Source organism: Sorex araneus, chromosome 6 (assembly GCF_027595985.1).
Source record: "Sorex araneus isolate mSorAra2 chromosome 6, mSorAra2.pri, whole genome shotgun sequence".
Taxonomy (NCBI): Eukaryota; Metazoa; Chordata; class Mammalia; order Eulipotyphla; family Soricidae; genus Sorex; species Sorex araneus.
Window position 1 is genome coordinate 89,620,833 of NC_073307.1, and position 25,209 is coordinate 89,646,041.

A 25,209-nucleotide genomic window follows, 5' to 3' on the forward strand; every position below is an offset into this window, starting at 1 on the left:
TATGTACACTTAAAACTATTTTGAAACAGTACTTAAGTATGCTTGACCCATGAACCTTACCGGAACCATTGATTTTTGATCTTTACCCTTATATTCAGCAACTCATTATGGGCTATTAGCTCTTACCTTCCATGGTCAAGTTTTCTTTCTTACATTCCAACAAAGTGTGAGTCACTTCTTGTGTAAACCTTTCTTCTTGAACACGTTTAAAACAGTTTTGAAAGAAATCTAGAAAATAATATATCATTCATTTTCCTCATACTGCTAAGGCTTTTTACTTTACTGTTACTTTCTTGAATGAAACCCACTAACACAATTTATTTTTTAAAAAATTAGAAAGATGCTAACCATGAAAAAAATCTCTCATTGCCAAGCAGTCAACCCATTCTAATCCTACAGATGGTGAAACTGCAGACACTTTTCAGGTGGGATAAAGGATGCTATGACAATTCTTGTATAATGGACCTAAGGGCAATTATCTATGCTCAAGTTCAACAATAAGCGGGTGAAGACATGCCTTGGAGAAGGGAAAAGATGTGAGAAATGGGAAAAGGATGTAAGATCATGTCTTTGGGGAAGAGAACCATCAGATCTGAGATTTAGGTTACCTGTAGCAATTTTTTAAATCTAATACAGAGAAAAGAGCGTTTGTTTCTTTATTCTTTTCCCTTCCATCTATCCCAGCTGTCACACCTCTGCACACCAGCACACGCGATCCCTCACAATTTAGAGATAGACCTACCTCCCCCTTAAACGGTGAGATTTGTCTTTTTCTTCCTCACCTCCCTCTACCTCCTTCCACTTCACACTTCACAACCATAATACCTAACAATGATGCCTTCCACTTCACTTCACACTTCACTCGTGTAAGGCTCCAACCACATGCTTGGAACACTTCTAAAGTTTCTCTTTTGGGGGAGGGAGCAATAGCACAGCGGGTAGGGCATCTGCCTTGCACGCAACTGACCCGGGTTCGATTCCCAGCATCCCATAGCGTTCCCTGAGCACCGCCAGGGGTAATTCCAGTGTGTAGAGCCAGGAGTAACTCCTGTGCATTGCCAGGTGTGACCCTAAGAGCAAAAATAAACAAATAAAACTTTCAAAAATGAAGGTTTTCTTCTTGGGACCACCAAGTTCAATGATGGTGGGAGGGATCGATCACGAAGGGAGATGTGTGCTGAAAATAGATAAAAGACCAAATGTGATAGCCTCCCATATCTGTATTGCAAACCATAATGGCCAAAAGTAGAGAGAGAGACAGAGAGAGAGTATGGGGAAAATTATATGCCATAGAGACAGAGGGAGGGTTGGGATGGTAGGGGTATACTGGGGACATTGGTGGTGGAAAATGTGCACTAGTGGAGGGATGAGTGTTTGATCATTGTATGACTGAAGCTCAAACATAAGAGCTTTGTAACTGTCTCTCACGTCGACTAAATTTTTTTGAAAAAGATACTCTTTTTGGCAATTTTTGACCTCTTGCAATTCTTGACCTCTTGCAATTCTTGAACTCAGTTCTTTTCACTTCATTCGTGGAACCCCATTATTTCCAGATTCTGCCTCACCTTTCTTTATGATACTTGTTTTTGTTTTAAATTTTTTTATGTAATCACTGTGAGATACATCCTTACAAAGCTGTTCATCACTATATTTCAGTCATATGGTGTTCCAACACCCATCCCTCCACCAGTGTACATTTCCCAGCACCAGTGTCCCCAGGTTCCCTTTTATCACCCCCCTCCCTCCATCCCCTTTCTGATGCTTCTTAATCCGAATAGTCTTCTTGCATCTTTTAAAAATGGAATATTCCTCACATTTATCTCTCATGTTTCATTAATTACTTTTTAGTTCCTCTTTATCCATCCTTCTTTCAATTGTAACATTTCTTATCCTCCCTCTCATTGGATAGCCTCTCCCCAAATGATAACATGAGTAACAACAGTTACATCTGCAACATGTAATAATAATTCTAAAATCCACTTTTTCAAAATCAAACAATGTCTCCCACTAGACATATCCTCTTGAGGTACTGAAACTCAATGTACCCAAACTTAACCATTTTCACGCATAAACCTGATACTCTTCCTATAGTATACACCTCTGTGTATATCTCTATTGAGTTCATCGATTGAAAATACCTGAGCCACTCTTGAGTTCTTTAAATACCTTATCCTTAGACCTCAGTATCCATCAAGTCTCTACCTCTTTGATTCTACCTTCTCAGTGGGGAGGGCATTTGCCTTGCACGCAGCCGAGCCAGGTTCGATTCCCAGCATCCCATATGGTCCCCTGAGCACCGTCATGGGTAATTCCTGAATGCAGAGCCAAGAGTGACCCCGGTGTATAGCCAGGTGTGACCCAAAAAGGAAAAAAAATATTATGTCCAAAAGTTTCCACCTTTTCTGTAGCCACACTCATGTTCAATATTACTCCTCAACAAGTGGAGTCTAATGCTACATCACTTCAACTTGAGATGACTCTCAGACTTCCTTTAGTGTGTCTGAGGTATTTTGTTATCAATGTAGAGTGTTTGTGTGGCATGTATGAGGACCTGGGTGCAGCCCAGACTATTAGTATAGTACACAGCACTCCTCATGCTGAGGGCCGTTTGGTCTTTGCATGTACAACTTTATTTCTCACAGTTCACTTAACATTCTATGTTCCAGTTACTTACAATTAAGTTGTCCAGATTTTCCTACGCTATCTTACCTCTCTGCTATTTTAATACACAGGGCTCTAGAAAAACCTTCCTTCAGGAAATCTATTCATCTCTGTTTTTCTCAACCACACACTTATTCAGTGTTGAAAACAATTATTTGACAATTTTCTACTATTCACTGAAACTCTAGATATTCTTGGGAAATTTCCCTGTGGTTCTTTTTCAATTTTTGGATTGTCCCCAGTGCTGAAAAATAAAAGTGGGTAGCAACACTGGATATTGAATGACCAAATAAATGAGTGAAATATACATCCAAACATGGACAGGTAAAATATTATAAATACTTAAAGCTAAGGGCCGAAGAGATAGTAGAGTAGATAGATGGCTCCCTGAGCCCCACCAGGAGTGATCCCTGAGAACAGAGTGAGGAATAAGTCCTGAACAATTCTGGGAATGGACCCCAAAAGTTTTAATTAAAGCCAAAAGTATGTACATTGCAGATAGCAGGATATGGACATCTACCTCTTTCAGCTGACTTTTACCACATCTATGTAGAAAAGGGCAGAAAGAAATAAGGTAAAATTTCAATAGGAAATATTGCCTGAAATATTTTTCCCATTTCCTTTTCTGTTTGGTCATCCCAAACTATGTATCTGCACTTACAAAGGCCTGGGCAACACTATTAAGGAATAGACATTTGTCCTCACTTAATAACACTAATGTGTGCATATACAAATACTCTTTACTTTCTCCAAATAAAACTTTTGCATTATTTCATGGAAGAGCAGCTAAATTGAAATAAAGAACCAAGTTTCCAATGGATGCCTCTTAGTTATATTTCACCTAGAGAAGATTTCTCCTTCAGCTTTCTGATTAAATCCATTTTTAAGTTACCAGTGTCTAAAGGATGCTATCCCTTTCAGTAAGGGCGATATCCCATCTAGATTCAACTAGCTACTTACTGATAAAGGTAACTAAAAATGAGATTTTCAGCAGCAGAAGAATCAGCAATGCAGCAAGAAGTAGTTTTCCGACACCAATGTTAAGTTTTGGAAGCCTAGTCTTGTCTTTGGGAGCTGCAAGAGAAATTAAATTTGGCTCATCAATAATATAGTTAGGCCGTCTTTCCTCTTCTCCTTTTTTTATGATTAATGCAAACAATATAACACTTAAAAGAAAAGGAAGAAATACTATTCATTGTAGAAACTTAGGAAAGCACGTAAAAGCTAAGTTCCTACCATTAAGAATTTCTAATTTTAAAATTTTGCTTTTCACATATTTTAATATCAAATATTTCTTTGTCACTTAGTTGTAATATATTTAACTGCAATGATTTAAACATGTGATTTAAATACAATGTAAATTTTCCTTATTAAATACTGAATAATTTTAATGCAGTGATATTTTACAAAATGATTGGATCACTATATATGTGTGTGTGTATTTTAGTTTTTTGGTCACTCATTGATGCTCAGGGGTTACTCCTGACTCTTCCCTCAGGAATTACTCCTGGTGGTGCATGGGGGACCCTACAAGATGCCGGAGATGACTTAGGTCGGCAGAGTGCAAGGCAAACAGGCAAACACCCTCCCCGCTGTACTATCATTCCGGTCCCCACTACATATTATTTAATAACCTACTTTTTTAACACATGGTAGGTATATTTGTTTTTCATTAATTTACAAAACTATGGAATTTTGTAATGGGTTTTTTGTCAGGGGGTTATCTTCACAATTGTATGTTTTGTAAGTCTGGTCATACCTACCACCAAAGTTCTATTGCCATTCCAGTGCCAGAAAGATCCTTCTACTGAAGTTTTTCAGCACTCTCTTTGGTATTGCAAAGTATTTCAGTTTACAGGCAAATAATTATCTCAATTTTACCCCCCAATGTTTGTCCATCCTTAAATAATGCCATAGCAGCTAAGTCTTTAGAGTTAACCTTTATCATGTCATTAAACTAAGGTCAGACCTATTTGGTTAATAACTCACACTTAAGAATTATTCTCGTGGGGCTGGAGCAATAGCACAGCAGGCAGGGCGTTTGCCATGCACGCGCTCCCCCCCCCCACGAGGTTGAATTCCCAGCTTCCCAGCATCCCATATGGTCCCCTAAGCACCAACAGGGGTAATTCCTGAGTGTAGAGCCAGGAGTGACCCCTGTGCATCTACCGGTGTGACCCAAAAAGCAAACTAAATAAATAAATAAATAAATAAATAAATAAATAAATAAATAAATAAAGATAGAATTATTCTCGGAACTGGAGCAATAGCATAGCAGATAGGGCATTTGCCTTGCACACAGCCAACCCGGGTTTGATCACCAGCGTCCCATACGGTCCCCTGAGCATAGCCAGAAGTAATTACTGAATGCAGAGCAAGGAGTAATTACTGAGTGCAGAGTAACCCCTGTGCATTGCCCGGTGTGACTCAAAAAGGAAAACAAAAGAGAGTTATTCTCTTCTTGGGATGGGATAAAAAGCACAAGGAGATACGCTAGACCCTGCGTCATTCTCTAAATATTGCAGAATATGGTCCTGAACAGAGAAGATCTGACACACAGCACCCAGTAACAACATGGTCTCAAGACCTAGCACTGGACTGTTCAGACACTTGACAAAGTATCACTAGGAAGGATTCCCAGGATCCCTGTGCATTGTTAGGGAGACTCCAAAATCAAAGAATCATGTTATACATTTCCTAATTGCATCCAATCTAAAAAACTAGCACCTGATATCACCTATGCTACGCTGACGCTCTTCCTTCCCCATCTTTTATTTCATTAAGAACTTTACAGAAAACATTTCTTACCTGCGGGAGCCTGTGATGGGGTGTCCAAAGACTTGGGTGCATTTTTCAATCTCATTTCACCGCGCTTGCTCCTTGTCGGCATACTGACGAGAGACGCTCTGCTCTCTTCACACCAGCCTTCTCATCACTCTGAGATCAACTCAGAGCAGCTCTGCAGGACCACCGTGATCCCACCGATCACACGGGCTCAGAGGAACCAAATGAGAACTAAAACCCTCAGTCGGAGGTTTGATCCCCAAGACCAACACAGCAAAAGTCAGAGCCCTTAAACTCAGGAGGGGAAAAAATGTAATAAAAGTCGGAACTTGTAAACCAAATCAAAGATATGGGACGGAAAAGAAAAGAGGAACTTCCTCCCCGCCCCCAGCCTGCAGTTTGGGGATCGCTCTGACTCCCCCACCCCGGCCTGGCATCTTTTGGCAGCTGCATGGTCGCGTCCTGACCACTCCCCGCTCTGCAGGTTAGGGGCGTGTCCTCACCTTAGGGGGCGTGGTCTCAAAAGTGGGCGTGGCCTCCTTCCGAAGCACAGGCCGCTAACGCGGCCGCAGTTCATTTTTGTTATTTCATGCATTGTCCTTTGGCCACAATTGATAGAATCCACCCCTCTGAAGAATTCCCAGGTCATCTTAGTCACTATATGTTAATAGTCAAGTAAACTAACCTATCCAAATTTCACGAAAACTATCAGTGAACACATCAAGTTGCACACCAAAGTCCTTTGTAAAAAGAGCATAGCCCCACATCTTCAGTTGAGGCCCCTCCCAAGCTAAGGAGAGCACCGAATAGTAAAGCCCATAACAACATGAAGAAACAGCGAAAATCCCCACCACCAGGAGAGATCCAAGAAAATATCTCACTAACCTCAGCAGCGACTTCCCAGAAATACAACCTCCTCTCAGATAAAGAATTCAGAGAGGAAATTGTGAGGATGGTTCACGAACTCAAAGCAACTATGGAACGAACTTCCAACAAATTAAGGGAGGATATGGATGCAGCATTGGAACACTCCACCAAGATAATCCAGGAAGAAATGAGAGCAGAAATTTCAAAGCTACGAACAGAAGTCACACAACTAAAAGAATCAGTAGATGAAATAAAAAACTCGGTAGAAGCCCTCAATAGTAGAATGACTACAGCCGAAGACAGAATCAGTGAGCTTGAAGATGATCTGCACAAAGCATATAGGGAACAACAAATAATGGCAAAAGACCTCAAAATGGCTTTGGAGCGAATTAGAGTCCTAGGGGATGACCTCAGGAGAAACAACATAAGAATCATGGGAGTACCAGAACCACACGGAACCAATCCCAATGAAAAAAAAACACAATTAAAGACATCATTGCTAAAAAATTCCTAGAGCTAGAGAATGCGGACATCCAGATCCAAGGAGTCTGAAGGGTGCCAGCTAAAAGGAACCCAAATAGAAAATCCTCAAGGCATATCATAGTCAGAATGATGGATGCCGTGTATAGAGACACAATACTGCAAGCAGCAATATCAAAGAAGGAGATCATGTACAAAGGAGCACCCCTTAGATTCACAGCAGAACTATCAGAAGAAACCTTCCAAGCCCGAAGACAATGGTGGGATATAGTGAAAAAACTTAATGAAATGAACGCCTCACCAAGAATAATCTACCCGGCTAAACTCTCAGTTAAACTTGAAGGAACCATACACTATTTCACGGAGAAGCAACAACTCAGGAACTTCATAGACTCAAGGCCAAATTTAAAAGAAGGACTCAAAGGGCTACTATAAGACAAGGAAAAAACCTACAAGAACAAAAAACCCTACAGAAAAATGGCACAAAATCCCATGATAATAATTTCTCTTAATGTTAACGGTCTAAATGCACCAATCAAGAGGCACAGAGTGGCAAAATGGATTCAGAAACTAAACCCAACTTTCTGCTGCCTACAAGAAACACATCTGAATAGTCAGAACAAACACAGACTCAAAATCAAAGGATGGAAAACAATCCTGCAAGCAAACAGCTCCCTCAAAAAGAAAGCGGGGGTGACCATACTAGTATCCGACAACATAGATTTCAGGCTGAAAAAGATCAGAAGGGACAGTGAAGGTCATTTTCTATTAATCAAGGGATATGTAAAACAGGAAGAAATCACACTCTTAAACGTATATGCACCTAATGAACGACCAGCTAAATACCTAAAAGAACTCCTAACAGAATTTAAGGAGGACATAACTAGCACCAGGATAGTAGTTGCAGACTTCAACACTGCCTTATCATCTCTGGATAGATCGACAAGAACAACACTCAGCAAGGAACAATGGCTCTGAAGGAAGAAATGGAGGACACAGGGCTAATAGACCTATACAGGGCTATACACCCCAAAAAGAAAGAATACACATTCTTTTCCAGCGCACACGGAACGTTTTCCAAAATAGACCACGTTCTGGGTCACAAACTATACCTTAATAGAATAGGGAAGATAGAAATTGTATCAACTATCTTTTCAGACCATGATGCACTGAAGATGGAAGTTAATCACGCACAGACGCGGAGAACCAAATCAAACACTTGGAAATTAAACAACTCACTATTGAACAATGAGTGGATCACGAAGGAAATCAAGGAAGAAATCAAAAAATACCTCAAAACAAATGAGAATGAAGACACAAGCTACCAGAACCTATGGGACGCAGCTAAAGCTGTGTTAAGGGGAAAGTTTATAGCTCTGCAAGCTTTCCTCAGAAAGGAAGAAAGGGCCTATGTAGATAGCTTGACTTCGCAGCTCAAGATCTTAGAAGAGGACCAGCAAATGGAACCCAAACCAGATCGAAGGAAAGAAATAATAAAACTTAGAGCAGAAATTAATGATATGGAAACCCGAAAAACAATCCGAAAGATCAATGAAACAAAGAGCTGGTTCTTCGAGAAAATAAATAAGATTGATAAACCGCTAGCAACACTCACAAAGAAAGAAAGAGAGAAAACCCTAATAAACCGAATCAGAAATGAAAAGGGGGACATCACAACAGAAACCAAGGAGATTCAAAAGATCATCAGAGACTACTTTCAAAGTCTGTATGCCACGAAACAAGAGAACCTAAAAGAAATGGACGAATTCCTTGACTCCTACAATCTCCCAAGACTGAACCAAAAAGACTTGAAATACCTGAATAGGCCCATAAATATCAAGAAAATCGAAACTGTAATCAAAAGTCTCCCCAAAAACAAAAGCCCAGGTCCAGACGGATTCACTGGCGCATTCTTCCAAACATTTAAGGAAGACTTGTTGCCAGTTCTCCTCAAGCTTTTCCAGAAAATTGAAAAGACAAGAACCCTTCCAAACAGTTTCTACGAGGCACATATCTCCCTAATACCAAAAGCAAACAAAGACACCACTAGCAAAGAAAACTATAGACCAATATTCTTGATGAACACCGATGCGAAGATCCTCAACAAAATACTAGCAAATAGAATCCAACAACTCATCAAAAAGATCATACACATGACCAAGTGGGATTCATCCCAGGGATGCAAGGATGGTTCAACATTTGGAAATCAGTCACATAATCCATCATATCAACAAAAGTAAAGATAAAAACCATATGATCATATCAATAGATGCAGAGAAAGCATTTGACAAGATCCAACACCCATTCATGAAAAAAAAACTCTCACCAAAATGGGTTTTGGAGGAACTTTTCTCAAGATAGTCGAAGCCATCTACCACGAACCTATGGCAAGCATTATCATCAATGGAGAAAAACTAAGGGTCTTTCCTCTAAGATCGGGGACAAGACAAGGATGCCCACTCTCACCACTTCTCTTTAATATAGTACTGGAAGTATTAGCAATAGCCATCAGGCAAGAAAAAAATATTAAGGGGATTCAGATCGGAAAGGAAGAAATCAAGCTCTCACTATTCGCAGATGATATGATACTATACCTAGAGAAGCCTAAAAGTCCTAGTAAGAAACTCTTAGAAACAATTGACCTGTACAGTAAAGTCGCAGGCTATAAAATCAATACCCAAAAATCCATGGCCTTCTTATATGCAAACAATGAGACAGAGGAAAGGGACATGAAAAAAGCAATCCCGTTCACAATCGTGCCCCAGAAAATCAAATACCTTGGAATCAGCTAAACTAAAGAAGTAAAGGACCTCTACAAGAAAACTATAAAACGCTACTCCATGAAATAAAAGAGGACATGAGGAAATGGAAACATATCCCCTGCTCATGGATAGGGAGAATAAACATTGTCAAAATGGCAATACTCCCAAAAGCATTATACAGATTTAACGCGATCCCTATAAGGATACCCATGGCATTCTTCAAAGAAACGGATCAAGCAATCCTGAAATTTATATGGAACAATAAACGCCCACTGATAGCTAAAAGAATTCTTGGGAAAAAGATGATGGGAGGCATCACCCTCCCCAACCTTAAACTCTACTACAAAGCGGTAACAATTAAAACAGCATGGTACTGAAACAAAGGCAGAGCTGAAGACCTATGGAACAGGGTGGAATATCCCTACACACAACCTCAAATGTATGATCATTTAATCTTTGATAAGGGAGCAAGAGATGTGAAGTGGAGCAAGGAAAGCCTCTTTAACAAATGGTGCTGGCACAACTGGACAACCAAATGTAAAAGAATGGGCTTAGACCTCAACCTGACACCATGCAAAAAAGTCAGATCAAAATGGATTAAAGACCTCAACATCAGACCACAAACCATAAGGTACATTGAAGACAAAGTCAGCAAAACCTTCCACGATATTGAAGATAAAGGTATCTTCATGTAAAATGAAACTTATCAGTTACAAGGTAGGGGGTGGGGGGGCGGGATGGGAGGTATACTGTGTGGGGTTTTTTTGGGTTTTTTTGGTGGTGGTATATGGGCACTGGTGAGGGGATGGTTGTTTCAGCATTGTATAACTGAGACCTAAGCCCGAAAGCATTGTAATCTTCCACACGGTGATTTAATAAAAAAAAAAAAAAAGGAAAAAAAAAGGTATCTTCAAAGATGACACGAAACTAAGCAATCTAGTAGAAACAGAGATCAACAAATGGGACTACATTAAACTAAAAAGCTTCTGCACCGCAAAAGATACAGTGACCAAAATACAAAGAATATCTACAGAATGGGAAAGGATATTTACACAAGACCCATCAGATAAGGGGTTGATATCAAGGGTATATAAGGCACTGGTTGAACTCTACAAGAAGAAAACATCCAACCCCATCAAAAAAAAAAATGGGGCGAAGAAATGAACAGAAACTTTCCCAAGGAAGAGATATGAATGGCCAAAAGGCACATGAAAAAGTGCTCTACATCACTAATCATCAGAGAAATGCAGATCAAAACAACCATGAGATACCACCTCACACCACAGAGACTAGCACACATCCAAAAGAACAAGAGCAACCACTGTTGGAGAGGATGTGGGGAGAAAGGGACCCTTCTACACTGCTGGTGGGAATGCCGACTGGTTCAGCCCTTTTGGAAAACAATATGGACGATTCTCAAAAATCTAGAGGTTGAGCTCCCATTTGACCCAGCAATACCACTGCTGGGAATATATCCCAGAGGAGAAAAAAAATATAGTCGAAATGACATCTGCACTTATATGTTCATCGCAGCACTGTTTACAATAGCCAGAATCTGGAAAAAACCCGAGTGCCCTAGAATAGATGACTGGTTGAAGAAACTTTGGTACATCTATACAATGCAATACTATGCAGCTGTTAGAAAAAAGGAGGTCATGAAGTTTGCATATAAGTGGATCAGCATGGAAAGTATCATGCTAAGTGAAATGAGTCAGAAAGAGAGAGACAGACATAGAAAGATTGCACTCATCTGTGGAATATAGAATAATAGACTAGGATTCTAACACCCAAGAATAGTAGAAATAAGTACCAGGAGGCTGACTCCATGGCTTGGGGGCTGGTCTCTCATTCTGGGCAACTCAGAGAAGGGAACACCAAGTAAAATGTGGTCGGAGGTCATGCGAGGGAAGGGTGATGCGTGCCGAATGTAGACTGGAGACTGAACACAATGGCCACTCAACACCTTTATTGCAAACCACAACACCTAATCAGAGAGAGAGAACAAAAGGGAATACCCTGCCATAGTGGCAGTGTGGGGTGGGGGGAGATGGGACTGGGGAGGGTGAAAGGGATGCTGGGTTTACTGGTGGTAGAGAATGGGCACTGGTGAAGGGATGGGTTCTCGAACTTTGTATGGGGGAAACATGAGCACAAAAATGTATAAATCTGTAACTGTACCCTCACGATGATTCACTAATTAAACATTAAAAAAGACATAAAAGCATAAAATAAATAAGCATGTAGCAAAAAAAAGAGGAACTTCTTTTGAGTCACACCTTTATTTCCCACAGTTACTCGAAGCATATCTCGAGCACTGGTGGAGAGGGGATGCCGTGGCCACTGGGCTGTCCCCCACTGCCCGACCCACTCTGGGGGCTGTGGGATGTGGGTCTGTGCCCAGTGGAGACCCTCAGTTCACCCTTCTGGAGGTAGCAGGTGGCACCAGGTCCCTTCCTGGGGCTCCCACAGGCCACAGTCATGTGTTTAGGCTGGCCACCGGAGACCAATGCGTCCCTCCAATGGCTCTGCCTGATGGTCTCTGGGAGGTCCTTGCAGATGGGCTACCCAGGAGTCATTCCTGAGTGCAGAGCCAGGAGTAATCCCTGAGCATCAATAGGTGTCACCCCAAGAGCCAAAGAAGCAAAATTAAAATAATAAATATAAAGAGCTGTGTTATTTTTTTTAAGTTCTGTTCACTGATTGGAATTCAACGGATACTTTTTCACTTAAATATCACTTTTATTTTACTTATTTTTATTTTATTATTTTTTATGTAGGACAACTGTTATTTGTTTAGCCATTGACTAAGCTGATTCAACTGGACATGTACTCCACATTACTTTTTTTTTAAAATTTAACTGGATATCCATGAGACAGACCACCAAAAACGCTGTTCGTAATTGGGCTTCAGTCATACAATGATCCAATAACCACCCCTCCACCAGTGCACATCTCCCACCACCAATGTCCCCCGTTTTCCCTCTATGGGAGTCACTTTTTTCTTGCTCTTTCTCTCCTTTTTCTTTTGTGAAATTTGGTTTTGCAATACAGATAAGAGGTCATGGTGTTTGTTCAGATCGCTAGGTATTTTTATCGGGATGGTAAGGCTGAAGTAGCTTTTCAATTGGGTGGAAGCTTTGGGATGTGGATGTGACTGCCGAGGCTTCCAGAAGTACAGGGAGGTGGGGGGAAGTATCCCATCCCAACTTCAAGAAAGCTTGGAGATTTCATTCACAAAATCCACATGCCAGAATTTTCAACAGATTATATCTTGGTGAGGTTCATCCTGAGATGGTGGAGTCAGGACGGGAGTTTTGCAGCGATTTTGGATTGTGGAAGCAAGTGGCTGCTGGGGCTCTGCTTGGGTGGGCCACCAGGCCAACCCACCCCCTTCGATTTATCCCAGTCTGTTCAGCCATGCATGAGTCTGAGCTTAACTGTGGTTTTTGATATCTTTCGAGATTTATTTATAGGTCTCTGAAGCACGACCAGTAATAGAGCTTACAGGGTGGAGCCAGATTTGGTTCGTGTGGGTGACTGCCAGTGCTTCAGGAGTATTGGGAAGTGGGGGGAGGTAGCTCACCTCAACTCTGGGAATGTCTGGAGATTTCAGTCACAAAACCTACATACCAGAATTTTCAACAGATTATATCTTGGTGAGATTCGTCCTGAGACGATGGAGTCAGGCCGGGGGTATGGCAGCAATTTTGGATTGTGGAAGCAAGTGGCTGCTAGATGATCTGCTTGGGCAAACCACCAGGTCAACCCACCACCCCTTCTCTGATTTGCCCAGGTCTGTTCAGCCATGCACAGGTTTGAGATTAACTGTGGCTTTTGACCTCTTTCGAGATTATCTATCGGTCTCTGAAATGAGGCCAATGAATGAGCTTGGATAGCTGAGGCAGAGGTGGATTGGGGTGTGGCTTCCACATACCTAACTTCCGTCGTTTAAATTTTAGGTAAACTTGGTCCCAAGTTGCTAGGGTCCATAAAAGGCACAGCGGCAATTTGGGGGTGTCAGGAACCCTCAGGCTGCTGATGCACTTGCCCCACAAGTACAGGTTGACCTGTTGGTGGCACCATACCACCAAATATCACTTTTAAACACAAAGTTCACATAGTCAGTTACATAAATAGAATTTGATACTGACTCTAGAGAAAATGAAAGGAAATAGCCTCCAAGCCAGATTTATAAAAAGCAACATAGAGGAAAGAGACTTGTAGAATTGACAAATATCACTATCTCTATTTCACTGCCATTCATGCTCACTCTACATTTCCACAAAGAAATTACTCCCCAGGTGTTTCATCTTTTTTTATTCCACCTCAATTTTTCTGAAGTCAGAGTTCCCTATTATTATTGTAAATCAGCTCCTTATTACCAGAGAATACAAATTGCTTTCTTGAAAGCAAACTGGCAAATCCTTCACACAGTGGAATATTTACATGTATAAAGGTGCCTAGCATTTAGATGAATTCAAAAACAAGTTGACAAGCATAATGACTTGGTTGTATCAAGCACATAGCCTCAAAAGACCCACAGGATAACCACAGTGAGAAACAGATTCATCGTGATTAATTACTATGATCATAATAGGCAATACAGTATAGATTTTACTATAAATATTGTAAGGTTTGCTCAGACCACATGGCGACTGGCTCTGAGATAGCAACACTCCCAGAATCAAAGGTCACCCTTCCTACTCCCAGCCAGGAAACAGGATTTATAATCCACCCAGAAAGCTACTGAGAAGCTACAAGGCTGCATTCCATACTTTCCCACATTAGAAACCCCTACAGATAACAGAAGGCCAGGTCCAACACATTCCACAGCTGTTTGTACCTTTTCCCACCCAAGACATTTAAAAGCCCCCTTAGTCTCTCCCAGGTCAAAGCTCTAACCCAGCCACTCCAGGGGCCAGTGTAGAGTCCATCCGAGACACACCCTATTAAACTGCTATTCCTTCACTTCTAATGTCTCTGTCCCTATGTCTGCACCGGACAGAGTCCCCAGTCTATCAAATATGCTGTTTTATATTGTAGCATATTGTAAGAACTTTACTAAAGAAAATGTAAATATGCCATTTGAGTAGAAATCCACACAGAGCAAGTAGACACTGAGACCAAAAGTTATTCCAAGAAATTCTCATGATGCTAGACTCTTGCCCATCCATGGGAGAGAATATCTGGACAGGGCTGAGGCACATGAAATCAGGTGTATTTCTCCTTGACAAGAGGACAACTCTTGCGTGGGAATGCCCAGAGTGCCTTGGTAGCAAAAACAGATTCTCAAAAGAACTTTAGAGCTTTCTGTGCCCGGGCCACAGACTGAGCAGCTGGTTCTTACCAGGTGATCTGGAGGAGAGAGACAATTAAAATATAAACACTCTTCATCTGGTTATTCTAAATATCACATATAAATGCAACATTTTAAAGGAGGGATGCCCAGATCAGCCTTTGGCCCAATACAGAGAGGAGAAAGACTGGAGGGGAGAGAGAGAAAGGGACAGATGGGGGGATTAAGGTACAAAGGTGGTGCTAAGGAACAATAGATCCAGGGCTGGAGTGATAGCACAGCGGGTAGGGTGTTGGCCTTGCACGCGGCCGACCCAGATCCGATTCTCAGCATTCCATATGTTCCCGTGAGCACCACCAGGAGTAATTCCTGAGTGCCTGTGCCAGGAGTAAGCCCTGTGCATCACCGGGTTGACCCAGAAAGCAAAAAAAAAAAAAAAAAAGAATGGTAGAGCCAAATATCCAAACCATAGGATCAACAGCACTGAAATCAGACTTCAACAACCAAACTTAGAGTGGTGCCTGATGAGAGGGCAAGTTAGGGGGTGGGGAGAGGGGTACGGGAGGGAACCTGGGAATATTAGTGGAGGATGGAAGGAAAAGGGCCCTGGTGGTGGGATCAGTGCTGCTATACTGTATGTCTAAATTCAACTATGAGTAACTTTGTAAATCGCACTGCTTTCATAAAATAAGGAGAAAGAAAAAATAAAGGTACTAATAAAGAACTTTATTGCCACCACCACCCCCACCACCCCCACCACCACCACCCCCCCCCCGCCCAATAAAGCTCTGCTTTGGATGCATGGGGGTAAGAAGAAAAGGGTTCGGGTTTTAAAAGTCTTCCTTGGATTTTCTGCCTGTTCCGGGGCCCTCATGGTGAGCCCAACCCATCCCAGAAGCCCCTATTCCACCCCAGAAAAGACTTTCATTTTATCTCAATCTTCAGAACTGATATTTAAAAATAGCATAGCTAAAATAATATCAAAATACATGAGAAATATTAATCTGTTCATCAAACAAAAAGTGATTAAACATAGAATGTACTGCGTCAAAGCTAAAGCTTGACTTCCATTAATGTGTATTACTTTTCAAATGTTTCATAATGTGATTTCAGTTCAGAATGACCTATCTAACTCAGAAAAATATACAGTTGATCAATCTATAAAGAGAGCATTGGAGACAGGGAGACACATAATGTAATCACAGCTAACCCCTGAGCAACTTGACAAAAATTAGGACACTCAGGTTCCCTCTAATTGTCGATGAGAAGGTTCTCTGATATGGTGTCTTCACTGCAAAATGTTCAATAATTGTTGGTTTTTTTTGAATGAATAAATGAAGAAATAAGTACACTGATTCGTCATAAGTGGTAGACTGCTGAAAGCTTCTTTGTTGATCCTTATAAGAGATGCACAAAAGCAAATGATCTCTCTCTGTAAGGAACAAGGACAACTCTACCACAGGATCATGGAGAATGTTCCATTCATAAGTAGATCATCAACATCTCACAAATTGAATGCTGAGACTCATTGCAAGATATATTATTCCAGCCCCATTGCTGACGAAAATTTAACACAGCACAATGTTCATAATCAAAATTGGGTTCACCTGGGTGCCAGAACCTGGAAAAGGAGAACAGGGTAAGTGTGTTTCTCAAACTGTCTTTGAAAAGAGACAGTGAAGCAAGTACTGGCATAGAGCGTTATGGAGGTCAGGTCAGAAATATACAAATCATTGCTTCCCCTCTCCTCACACAAGGCCCAACTATCTGTTGCTGATATTTCCCCTAATGATGGTGCTGCCATTCACAGAGCTGCCCCATCCCATTGTGTCAGACACCCTCCCTGCAGACCTGCCTCTCTCTGTCCATACTTGTGCCCCGATACATGGGCTCCCTTAAGTGATCAAAAATGTTATCCTGGTCATATAGATAGCATGGGGAGGAAGAAGAAGAAGAAGAAGAAGAAGAAGAAGAAGAAGAAGAAGAAGAAGAAGAAGAAGAAGAAGAAGAAGAAGAAGAAGAAGAAGAAGAAGAAGAAGAAGAAGAAGAAGAGGAGGAGGAGGAGGAGGAGGAGGAGGAGGAGGAGGAGGAGGAGGAGGAGGAGGAGGAGGAGGAGGAGGAGGAGGAGAAGGAGAAGGAGGAGGAGGAGGAGGAGGAGGAGGAGAAAGAGAAGGAGGAGGAGGAGAAGGAGGAGAAGGAGAAGGAGAAGGAGAAAGAGAAGAAGAAGAAGAAGAAGAAGAAGAAGAAGAAGAAGAAGAAGAAGAAGAGAAGAAGAAGAAGAAGAGAAGAAGGAGGAGGAGGAGGAGGAGGAGGAGGAGGAGGAGGAGGAGGAGGAGGAGGAGGAGGAGGAGGAGGAGAGGAGAAGGAAGGAGGAGGAGGAGGAGGAGGAGGAGGAGGAGGAGGAGAAAGAGAAGGAGGAGGAGGAGAAGGAGGAGAAGGAGAAGGAGAAAGAGAAGAAGAAGAAGAAGAAGAAGAAGAAGAAGAAGAAGAAGAAGAAGAAGAAGAAGAAGAAGAAGAAGAAGAAGAAGAAGAAGAAGAAGAAGAAGAAGAAGAAGAAGAAGAAGAAGAAGAGAAGAAGAAGAAGGAGGAGGAGAAGAAGGAGAAGGAGAAGGAGAGAAGAAGGAGAAGGAGAAGAAGAAGAAAAAAGAGTGCAGCAGCAGCTCTGCTATGCAGATTTTCTAGGCTTTTACTATGGGCCACGTCCCCCTATTCCCCTAGTTCTGAGGCCCTGGATGTCACACACACATGCCCCAAAGCTGCCATGCACTAAAAGTTTAACTCCAGCTGTACCACCCCACCAGAAATTTTGGACTTCCTGAAGCTTTTGTGTCTGTGCAACATCTCAAACGCTATAACCCTGATAAACCAAGAGTAGCATTCCAGATCAGATGGAATGGAATGTAGAAGGCAACCAATCTCAATTAATAAAATATAAAAATAGGGCTTAACTTGTATCAACATCTTAGTAATCTCTTATACAGAACTTAATGGCTCCATGATGAGATACAACAATCTTCACTATCTTTCTTTTAGGAAAATATTTTATGATCATTCTGTAAGCAAACTATTGATAACAAGCAATATAAAATAAATTATTGAGGACTACTAGGAGACTGAAGGGTGATTGGAAAAGTTGGAGACAATGATGGAGGGAAAGTAACGGTGGTGGGATTGGTGTTGGAATATTGAGTGCCTGTGAAACAAATCATCATGAACAACTTTGAATACTCCAGTGTTTACATATTGTTTAAGGGGAAATCAATAATTTTTTAAATAAATAAATAAAATCACATTTCTTAGAATAAATGTCTCTGATTCTACTACTGTTATCTCAGATCATTGTATCTTATTCTGTTCTTAATCTAAAAAAAATCAAACTAGAGTCTATCCCTATATGTTTCACATAGTTCATATGAGTCTCTAAGGTGTTAACTTAATAAATTGTACTAAAGATTGTAAGAGTTGGGATTCTTTATTTTGTCTTTTTTTTTTTTGCTTATTGATTCACACCCGCATTGCTCAGGGGTTGCTCCTGAGTCTTCACTCAGAAATTACCCCAATAATTGTTTGGAGGGCCATATGGGCTGCTAGAGAAATATCTAGAGGTCAAGGGAGAGCGCATGCAAGGCAAACACCATACCTGCTGTACTATCGCTTTGGCCTAAGAGGTTTTTTTCACCAACAAAAATATAAGATATGTTTGGACTATCAAAATATAGCTTATTGCTTTATGGCAGGGTGTATATATATTTTTTCTTTTTGGGTCACACCCGGTGATACTCAGGGGTTACTCCTGGCTGTGCACTCAGGAATTACTCCTGGCAGTGCTCAGGAGACTGTATGGGATGCTGGGAATCGAACCCGGGTCAGCCGCATGCAAGGCAAAGGCCCTACCCACTGTACTATTGCTTCAGCCCCAAGGGTATATATTTTAAGAATGGCTATGATGTTTCTTGACAGGAATCTTATTATCTTGAATATGTAAATTTCACAGGCATAGGCTTTTATAACAAATAAATCTGGATTCGAAGATAATCACTACCACCACAGAAAACTTTACCTGAGGTATTAAACTCTTTAAATTCAGTGTCCTCATTTTTACACAGAGAAAAAGAAAATGATGCTTTATAGACTTCTTGAGGTGATTAGCAGCAGAATGCAAATTCAAACATGTACGTTAATATCCAGAAGTTCTGTTTAAGCTCTATTGTTTTGAAAGCTGCTAGTTGGAGCACCCAAAATCACGTACATTCTGCAGGACCTAAGATCCCCTTACCAAATTCAATACTCACGTGGCACTGTGATTGTATGGTGTCTCATCCACCCATTCCCAGTGACCATTCTGCAGATCTGACAGCCCAAAATAATAAGACCAACCACTAAAAACATTCTTGTTAATAAAGTCCTAGGAAAGAATAGAAGCGAGTTAGAGTTTGTGTAGCATTCCTCTAGATGTCTGTTCTTTAAAGCCTTAGGAGAAAGAACACCGAAATGAAAGGGTCCATAAAAAGGTACCCAGGGTCCGGCCCAGAGGTCTAGGTCTTCTGTGACTAAACAATACAGTATCCAAAGCATCTCTTGGGAAGATGGTGTTTGTCTTAGATGTTCAGGCCTCTCTACAAAGCCCCACAGACAGGACAGCTTATAAACAACTGACAGTTATGCACACTGACATCCCCAGGTTAGAAGAACAGTATGTTCAGGAAAAGATTCCCTACCTTCTTCAAAATTTCTCTCATAGTGAGCTTATATGGAGAGAAGGGAAATAGTATGAGGGTCTCCTTTCAAAGAACATTAATGCCATTCAAGAAGGCTCCTGTCTTATACCTAAGGTTGCTCCACTGACACAATTTCCTATATCCCTTTTGCGATTAGGATTTTAACTTAGGAATTCTGAGCAGAGTCCATTAGACAACCGCAGTGCCCAGCACACAGGGCAGAGATTTCTGTCTGTGCTCATGTGAATCTTCATCTCACACCCACCCCCACTTCATCAGTAGGAGATGGGAGTCTGCAAAGCTCTGGAGAGGAAAATTTTTTTTAATTTTTTTATTATTATTATTTTTTAATTTATTTAATTTTTTTCCTTTATTTATTGTTAATTAGTGAATCACCGTGAGGTTACAGTTACAGATTTACTCAACTTTGTGCTCTTGTTTCCCTCATACAAAGTTCGAGAACCCATCCCTTCACCAGTGCCCATTCTCCACCACCAGTAAAGCCAGCATCCCTCCTACCCTCGCCAATCCCATCTCCCCACACCCCACCCCACCTCTGTGGCAGGGTATTCCCTTTTGTTCTCTCTATCTAATTAGGTGTTGTGGTTCGCAATAAAGGTGTTGAGTGGCCACTGTGTTCAGTCTCTAGCCCACATTCAGCCCGCATCACCCTTCCCCCGCATGACCTCCGACCGACCGTATTATACTTGGTGATCCCTTCTCTGAGTTGCCCTCTCCCCAGAATGTGAGGCCAGCCTCCAAGCCATGGAGTCAGCCTCCTGGTACTTATTTCTACTATTCTTGGGTGTTAGAATCCTAGTCTATTATTCTATATTCCACAGATGAGTGCAATCTTTCTATGTCTGTCTCTCTCTTTCTGACTCATTTCACTTAGCATGATACTTTCCATGCTGATCCACTTATATGCAAACTTCATGACCTCCTTTTTTCTAACAGCTGCATAGTATTCCATTGTATAGATGTACCAAAGTTTCTTCAACCAGTCATCTGTTCTAGGGCACTCGGGTTTTTTCCAGATTCTGGCTATTGTAAACAGTGCTGCGAAGAACATATAAGTGCAGATGTCATTTCGACTATACTTTTTTGCTTCTCTGGGATATTTTCCCAGCAGTGGTATTGCTGGGTCAAATGGGAGCTCAACCTCTAGTTTTTTGAGAGTCGTCCATATTGTTTTCCAAAAGGGCTGAACCAGTCAGCATTCCCACCAGCAGAGTAGAAGGGTCCCTTTCTCCCCTCATGGAGAGGAAATTTTTGACATGAATTCTCTTTCCTTTGATAACTTCTTAAGTTATTTCACTTCACCGCTATTTATTCCTTTCCTATTTCATTTTATGGCTTTTCTCAACTGATCATGTATTGTTTATTTCTTCATTCTGCTTCTTCTTGTGATGGTTGTTGTCATTTTATTAGTGCTTGGAGACCAGAAGAGCCAGGCCATCCTACCACACCAGTAGTTCTCAATGGCTACAAAATGCTGGAGGTCAAACTTACGGTTGACACACAACAAGCAGATCAGCTGCCAATACATTAACCTCTCTGCTAGGAGCAACCTCCAATAACGCAGCCAGAGAGAGCTCCTTGGAGACAGTAAAATTTATAAAATGCATGTAGGTTCATATAATTAACTGATATTTCAGGTTCAAATATACCCATCTTTCCACTCAAGCCTCCATATAGTACTCTCAATTTCCCACAATATTATGAGGGAGTTCAAGGAGAGGATTTAAATAGAATCAGATGAAGGTGTAGAATGCAAAGACTTAATATCCAATCCCATCCATTGTATCCAAAGCTTTGTGCCTTAGCAGCAACACCCCTGACCATGAGAACTTCCTCCCAAGGAGGGGGACAGAGCTGGCAGGACTGTGACTCCCACGTTGACCAGAAAGTACCTGCTCCTCCTTGCTGTCGACCACCAGCAGATGCGCCTGCATCCCCGCACAGTGCTTCTCACTGTCAGTCCAATTTTTAATCTCAGAAGTAAAAAAGTAGCAATTTGAACCAAATGGCTTCCAATTCTTCGGGCAGCAGCTCCAGGATTTGCCTGTGTTGATACGTGGCCGTATTAGTACAATATGAGACAAGTGATGTTTTTGTTGTTTTGGATTTACACCCAGCAGTGTTCAGGGACCACTCCTGTCTCTATACTCAGGAGCGAGCCTCAATGGTTCTCAGGTGGTCATATTTGGTGCCAAAAATAAAACCATGGTTAAACACATACAAGACAAGTGCCTTAACCCCGAGGCCAGAGGCGAGGGATTTCAGTATGCACCCTGTTAAAAGTTAAATCACAAAAATCACCTTGTGCAATCACAATGCCCAAGTTCACCGCATATTAAGAAGGATCCACATCCATCAGGTATCCTGTAGGTCAAACCCACCTGCATCAGGCAGTAACAGGCATGTCACCATTTCCTTGCCTGTGTGCAGTCAGGAAAGGTACCTAGAACCAAAATATTTTTCAATATTCCTGACATGGGAACCTGAGAATGTGTACAGTGGGTAGGGTGTTTGCCTGTACCTGGCAGACCCAAATTCAATATCCAGTACTACAAATGATCCCCTGAGCTGTAGTAGCAGTTATCCCAAAGTGTAGTGCCAGTAAGAGCCATAAAAACCACCAGATGGGGGGAGGGGAGGATTGGTGAAACCTTAAAAATAGAAAAAGATTCAAAATCTCAAGAAAATGCAAACATGTCCCATTTTCAATGAAAAATTACTCTTTATGCCAAGAATGTATAAATTCTCAATACTGCTATGGTTTGGTTTAGGGTAATATTAGTCTGTCCTTTCTCCCTCATCGTAGGGAGCCTAGGTTTATTGGGTTACACCCATGACAGTGCTCTCAAGGCACTCCCACTCCTCTGTGTTTATCTTAAACTTCTCCTCTGTGCTCTGCTTCCCCTAACTGTCAATCACCTATATCTCCAAATCAGACCCTGCGACTTATAAGGTCAGTTCCTTCTAAGGACTCTGGATTTTGTATTTGTAAAGTGAAATATAGCTTTTCTCTTTACCTTATGTCCTTTGCATAGTTTACTTTGGAGCAATGTCCTTTTTGTATAGAGACAGGATGACAGTTAATGCTTAGGAGATCATTGACTCTGAATATTATATACTCTGAATAATATATGACATCTGTTATATCTACTTGACTTAAGCCTCAGTTGTCCTTAGTTCCTAGCACCCTAAAAACAGGGTCCCGGTGAAGGGACAGGATGGACCCAGGGCAAGCTGTAAGCTACCCTAGCATTGAAACAGGTCTGGTCAAATGCCATAAAACTTATAAGTTAAGAGCAAGTTAGTGGATGAATTCTGTCATGACGCAAAGAGAAGTGACTGGACAAGGACCCTGCTGGGGTTAAGAAGAACTAATCTGGGGGACTGGAGCGATAGCACAGTGGGGAGGGTGTTTGCCTTGCACGTGGCTGACCCAGGTTCAATTCCCAGCATCCCATATGGTCCCCTGAGCACCGCCAAGGAGTAATTCCTGAGTGCAGAGCCAGGAGTAACCCCTGTGCATCGCCAGGTGTGACCCAAAAAGCAAGAAAAAAAGAGAACTAATCTGGCCTGAGGACTGTAGTCTGGATGTATAGTGAGATGTTCCCAGGAGAGCCACCGTTTAAGCTTAATGTATATTTTACTGTGTCCATACAAAATGACTAGAAAGATTATTAAGAAGTAAATTTAAAGTGATTATTTATTTATTTATTTATTTATTTATTTTTGCTTTTTGGGTCTCACCTGGCAATGTACAGGGGTTAGTCCTGGCTTTGCACTCAGGAATTACTCCTGGAGGTGCTCAGAGGACCATATGGGATGCTGGGAATCGAACCCGGGTTGGCTACGTGCAAGGCAAACACCCTACCTGCCATACTCCAGCCCCAGAAAGCTGTTTTCTTGCTGCATCCTCAAATGATTTCTCATTTGATTTAAATGCATAAAATATTTATATTTTTTAATTACAACTGTATTAGATCTCTCTTGAGGAAGTCAGTTTTAATAGATATGTAGGGAAATAAGAGGGAACATAAAGTAAAAAAAGATACGTGAAAACTAAAGAAATCCAGCGGAGTGATAGTACAGTGAGCAGGGCACTTGCCTTCCATATGGCTGACCTGGGTTTCACCCCTGACACCCCATAAGGTACTCAGAGGAGTACAAGGAGTGATCCCTAAATGCAGTAAGTTAGTAAGTTAGTAAGTCCTGAACGCTGCCAGTTGTGCCCCCAAAAAAGAGAAGAAATCCAAAGGCTATGCTATCACATTTTGACATTTCTCCTAATGTAGGGAACTTGGGCTTTTTGGGTTACACCCACCACAGTGCTCACAAGGCACACCCAGTTTCATGAGGAACCCGTGCTGATCTTTAACCTCTCCTTTGTTCTCTTCTTCCCCTGCTAATCACTTATATCCCCAAATCAGACCCTATAATTTGTAAAGCCAACCCCTTCTGAGCGTTCTGGATTTTGTATATGTAAGTGAAATACTGTTTTTCTCTTTCCTTTATTGTCCTTTGCATAGTTAATTTTAGAGCAATGTCCTTTTTGTCCAGACACAGGAAGACAGTTAATGCTATATTTTTGTAACATGGAAGTGAATTGACTCCAAATAACGTTTACTCCTGGGAATCCATCATATTTAGTTGTCTTAAGCCTCAGTTGCCCTCAGTTCCAAAAAGACCCAAAAGGGGGGGTCCCAACAAGAGACATGGATGGACCCAGGGCAAGCCATAAGCTACCCTGGCATTGAAAGGGGACAGACAAAGTGCCATAAGAAGTATATTAAGTTAAGAGTATGCTTATGGAACAAACTGACAATAGCAAAAAAGAGAAGTGACTGAATAAGGAGCCTACTGGGGTTAGGAAATACTAGCCTGACCCAAGGATTGTAGCTTGGCATGTATAGTGAGATGTCCCCAGGAAGAGCCACCCAGTGAGCTTAATATATCTTACTGTGTTCATACAAAATGACTAGAAATATTATTCAGAAGTAAATTTAATGTGATTATTTAAATAGATTACTAGTAAAGTAAAGAAGAAAACAATACCCCCCCCCCCTTAGATGGAATTCACCTTGGACAGGTCGATCTCCTAAGTAGGGATCTAGAATGCTGGAGGCCCTAGATGAGATTTTGTTCTTAAGTGAATCTCCTAGAACTCCCCTGAAGCCAACCCAGGTGAACAGGCTTTACATCTGTTTATTATTTATTATGATGTTCAAGCAGACCTTTGTGTAACTGCTACCCCCGACCTTCATGATTTTTTATAATTTATTTTATTCCTTAATTAGTGAGTCACCATGAGGGTACAGATACAGATTCACACATTTTTGAGCTTGTTTTTCCTTCCTACCATGTTCGCAAACACATCCCTCCACCAGTGCCCATTCTCCACCACCAGTATCCCTCCCGCCCCCAATCCCATCTCCCCCCCACCTCACCCTGCCTCTGTGGCAGGGTATTCCCTTTTGATCTCTCTCTCTCCAATTGGGTGTTGTGGTTTGCAATAGGGGCATTGAGTGGCCATCCTTTTCAATCTCTAGACTACTTTTAGCACGCATCTCCCTTCCCGCGCGGGATCTCCAACCACATTTTACTTGGTGTTCCCTTCTCTATCTGA

At 41.5% G+C, this 25,209-nt stretch overlaps 1 protein-coding gene across 1 annotated transcript in view; it reads right to left on the reverse strand.

Annotated features, from left to right (window-relative positions):
* LOC129405897 (basic proline-rich protein-like) overlaps window positions 1–25,209 on the reverse strand; it is a gene marked incomplete at its 3' end in the record, with an annotated part of 105,119 nt that overhangs the window by 60,827 nt on the left and 19,083 nt on the right. Inside the window, exons 3-4 of the mRNA XM_055143606.1 lie at window positions 17,142–17,297; window positions 16,901–17,062 (exon numbers count right to left, since the gene is read on the reverse strand). Of these exons, the coding sequence (XP_054999581.1) occupies window positions 16,901–17,062; window positions 17,142–17,297 (318 nt within the window). The remainder of the gene's footprint in view (window positions 1–16,900; window positions 17,063–17,141; window positions 17,298–25,209) is intronic.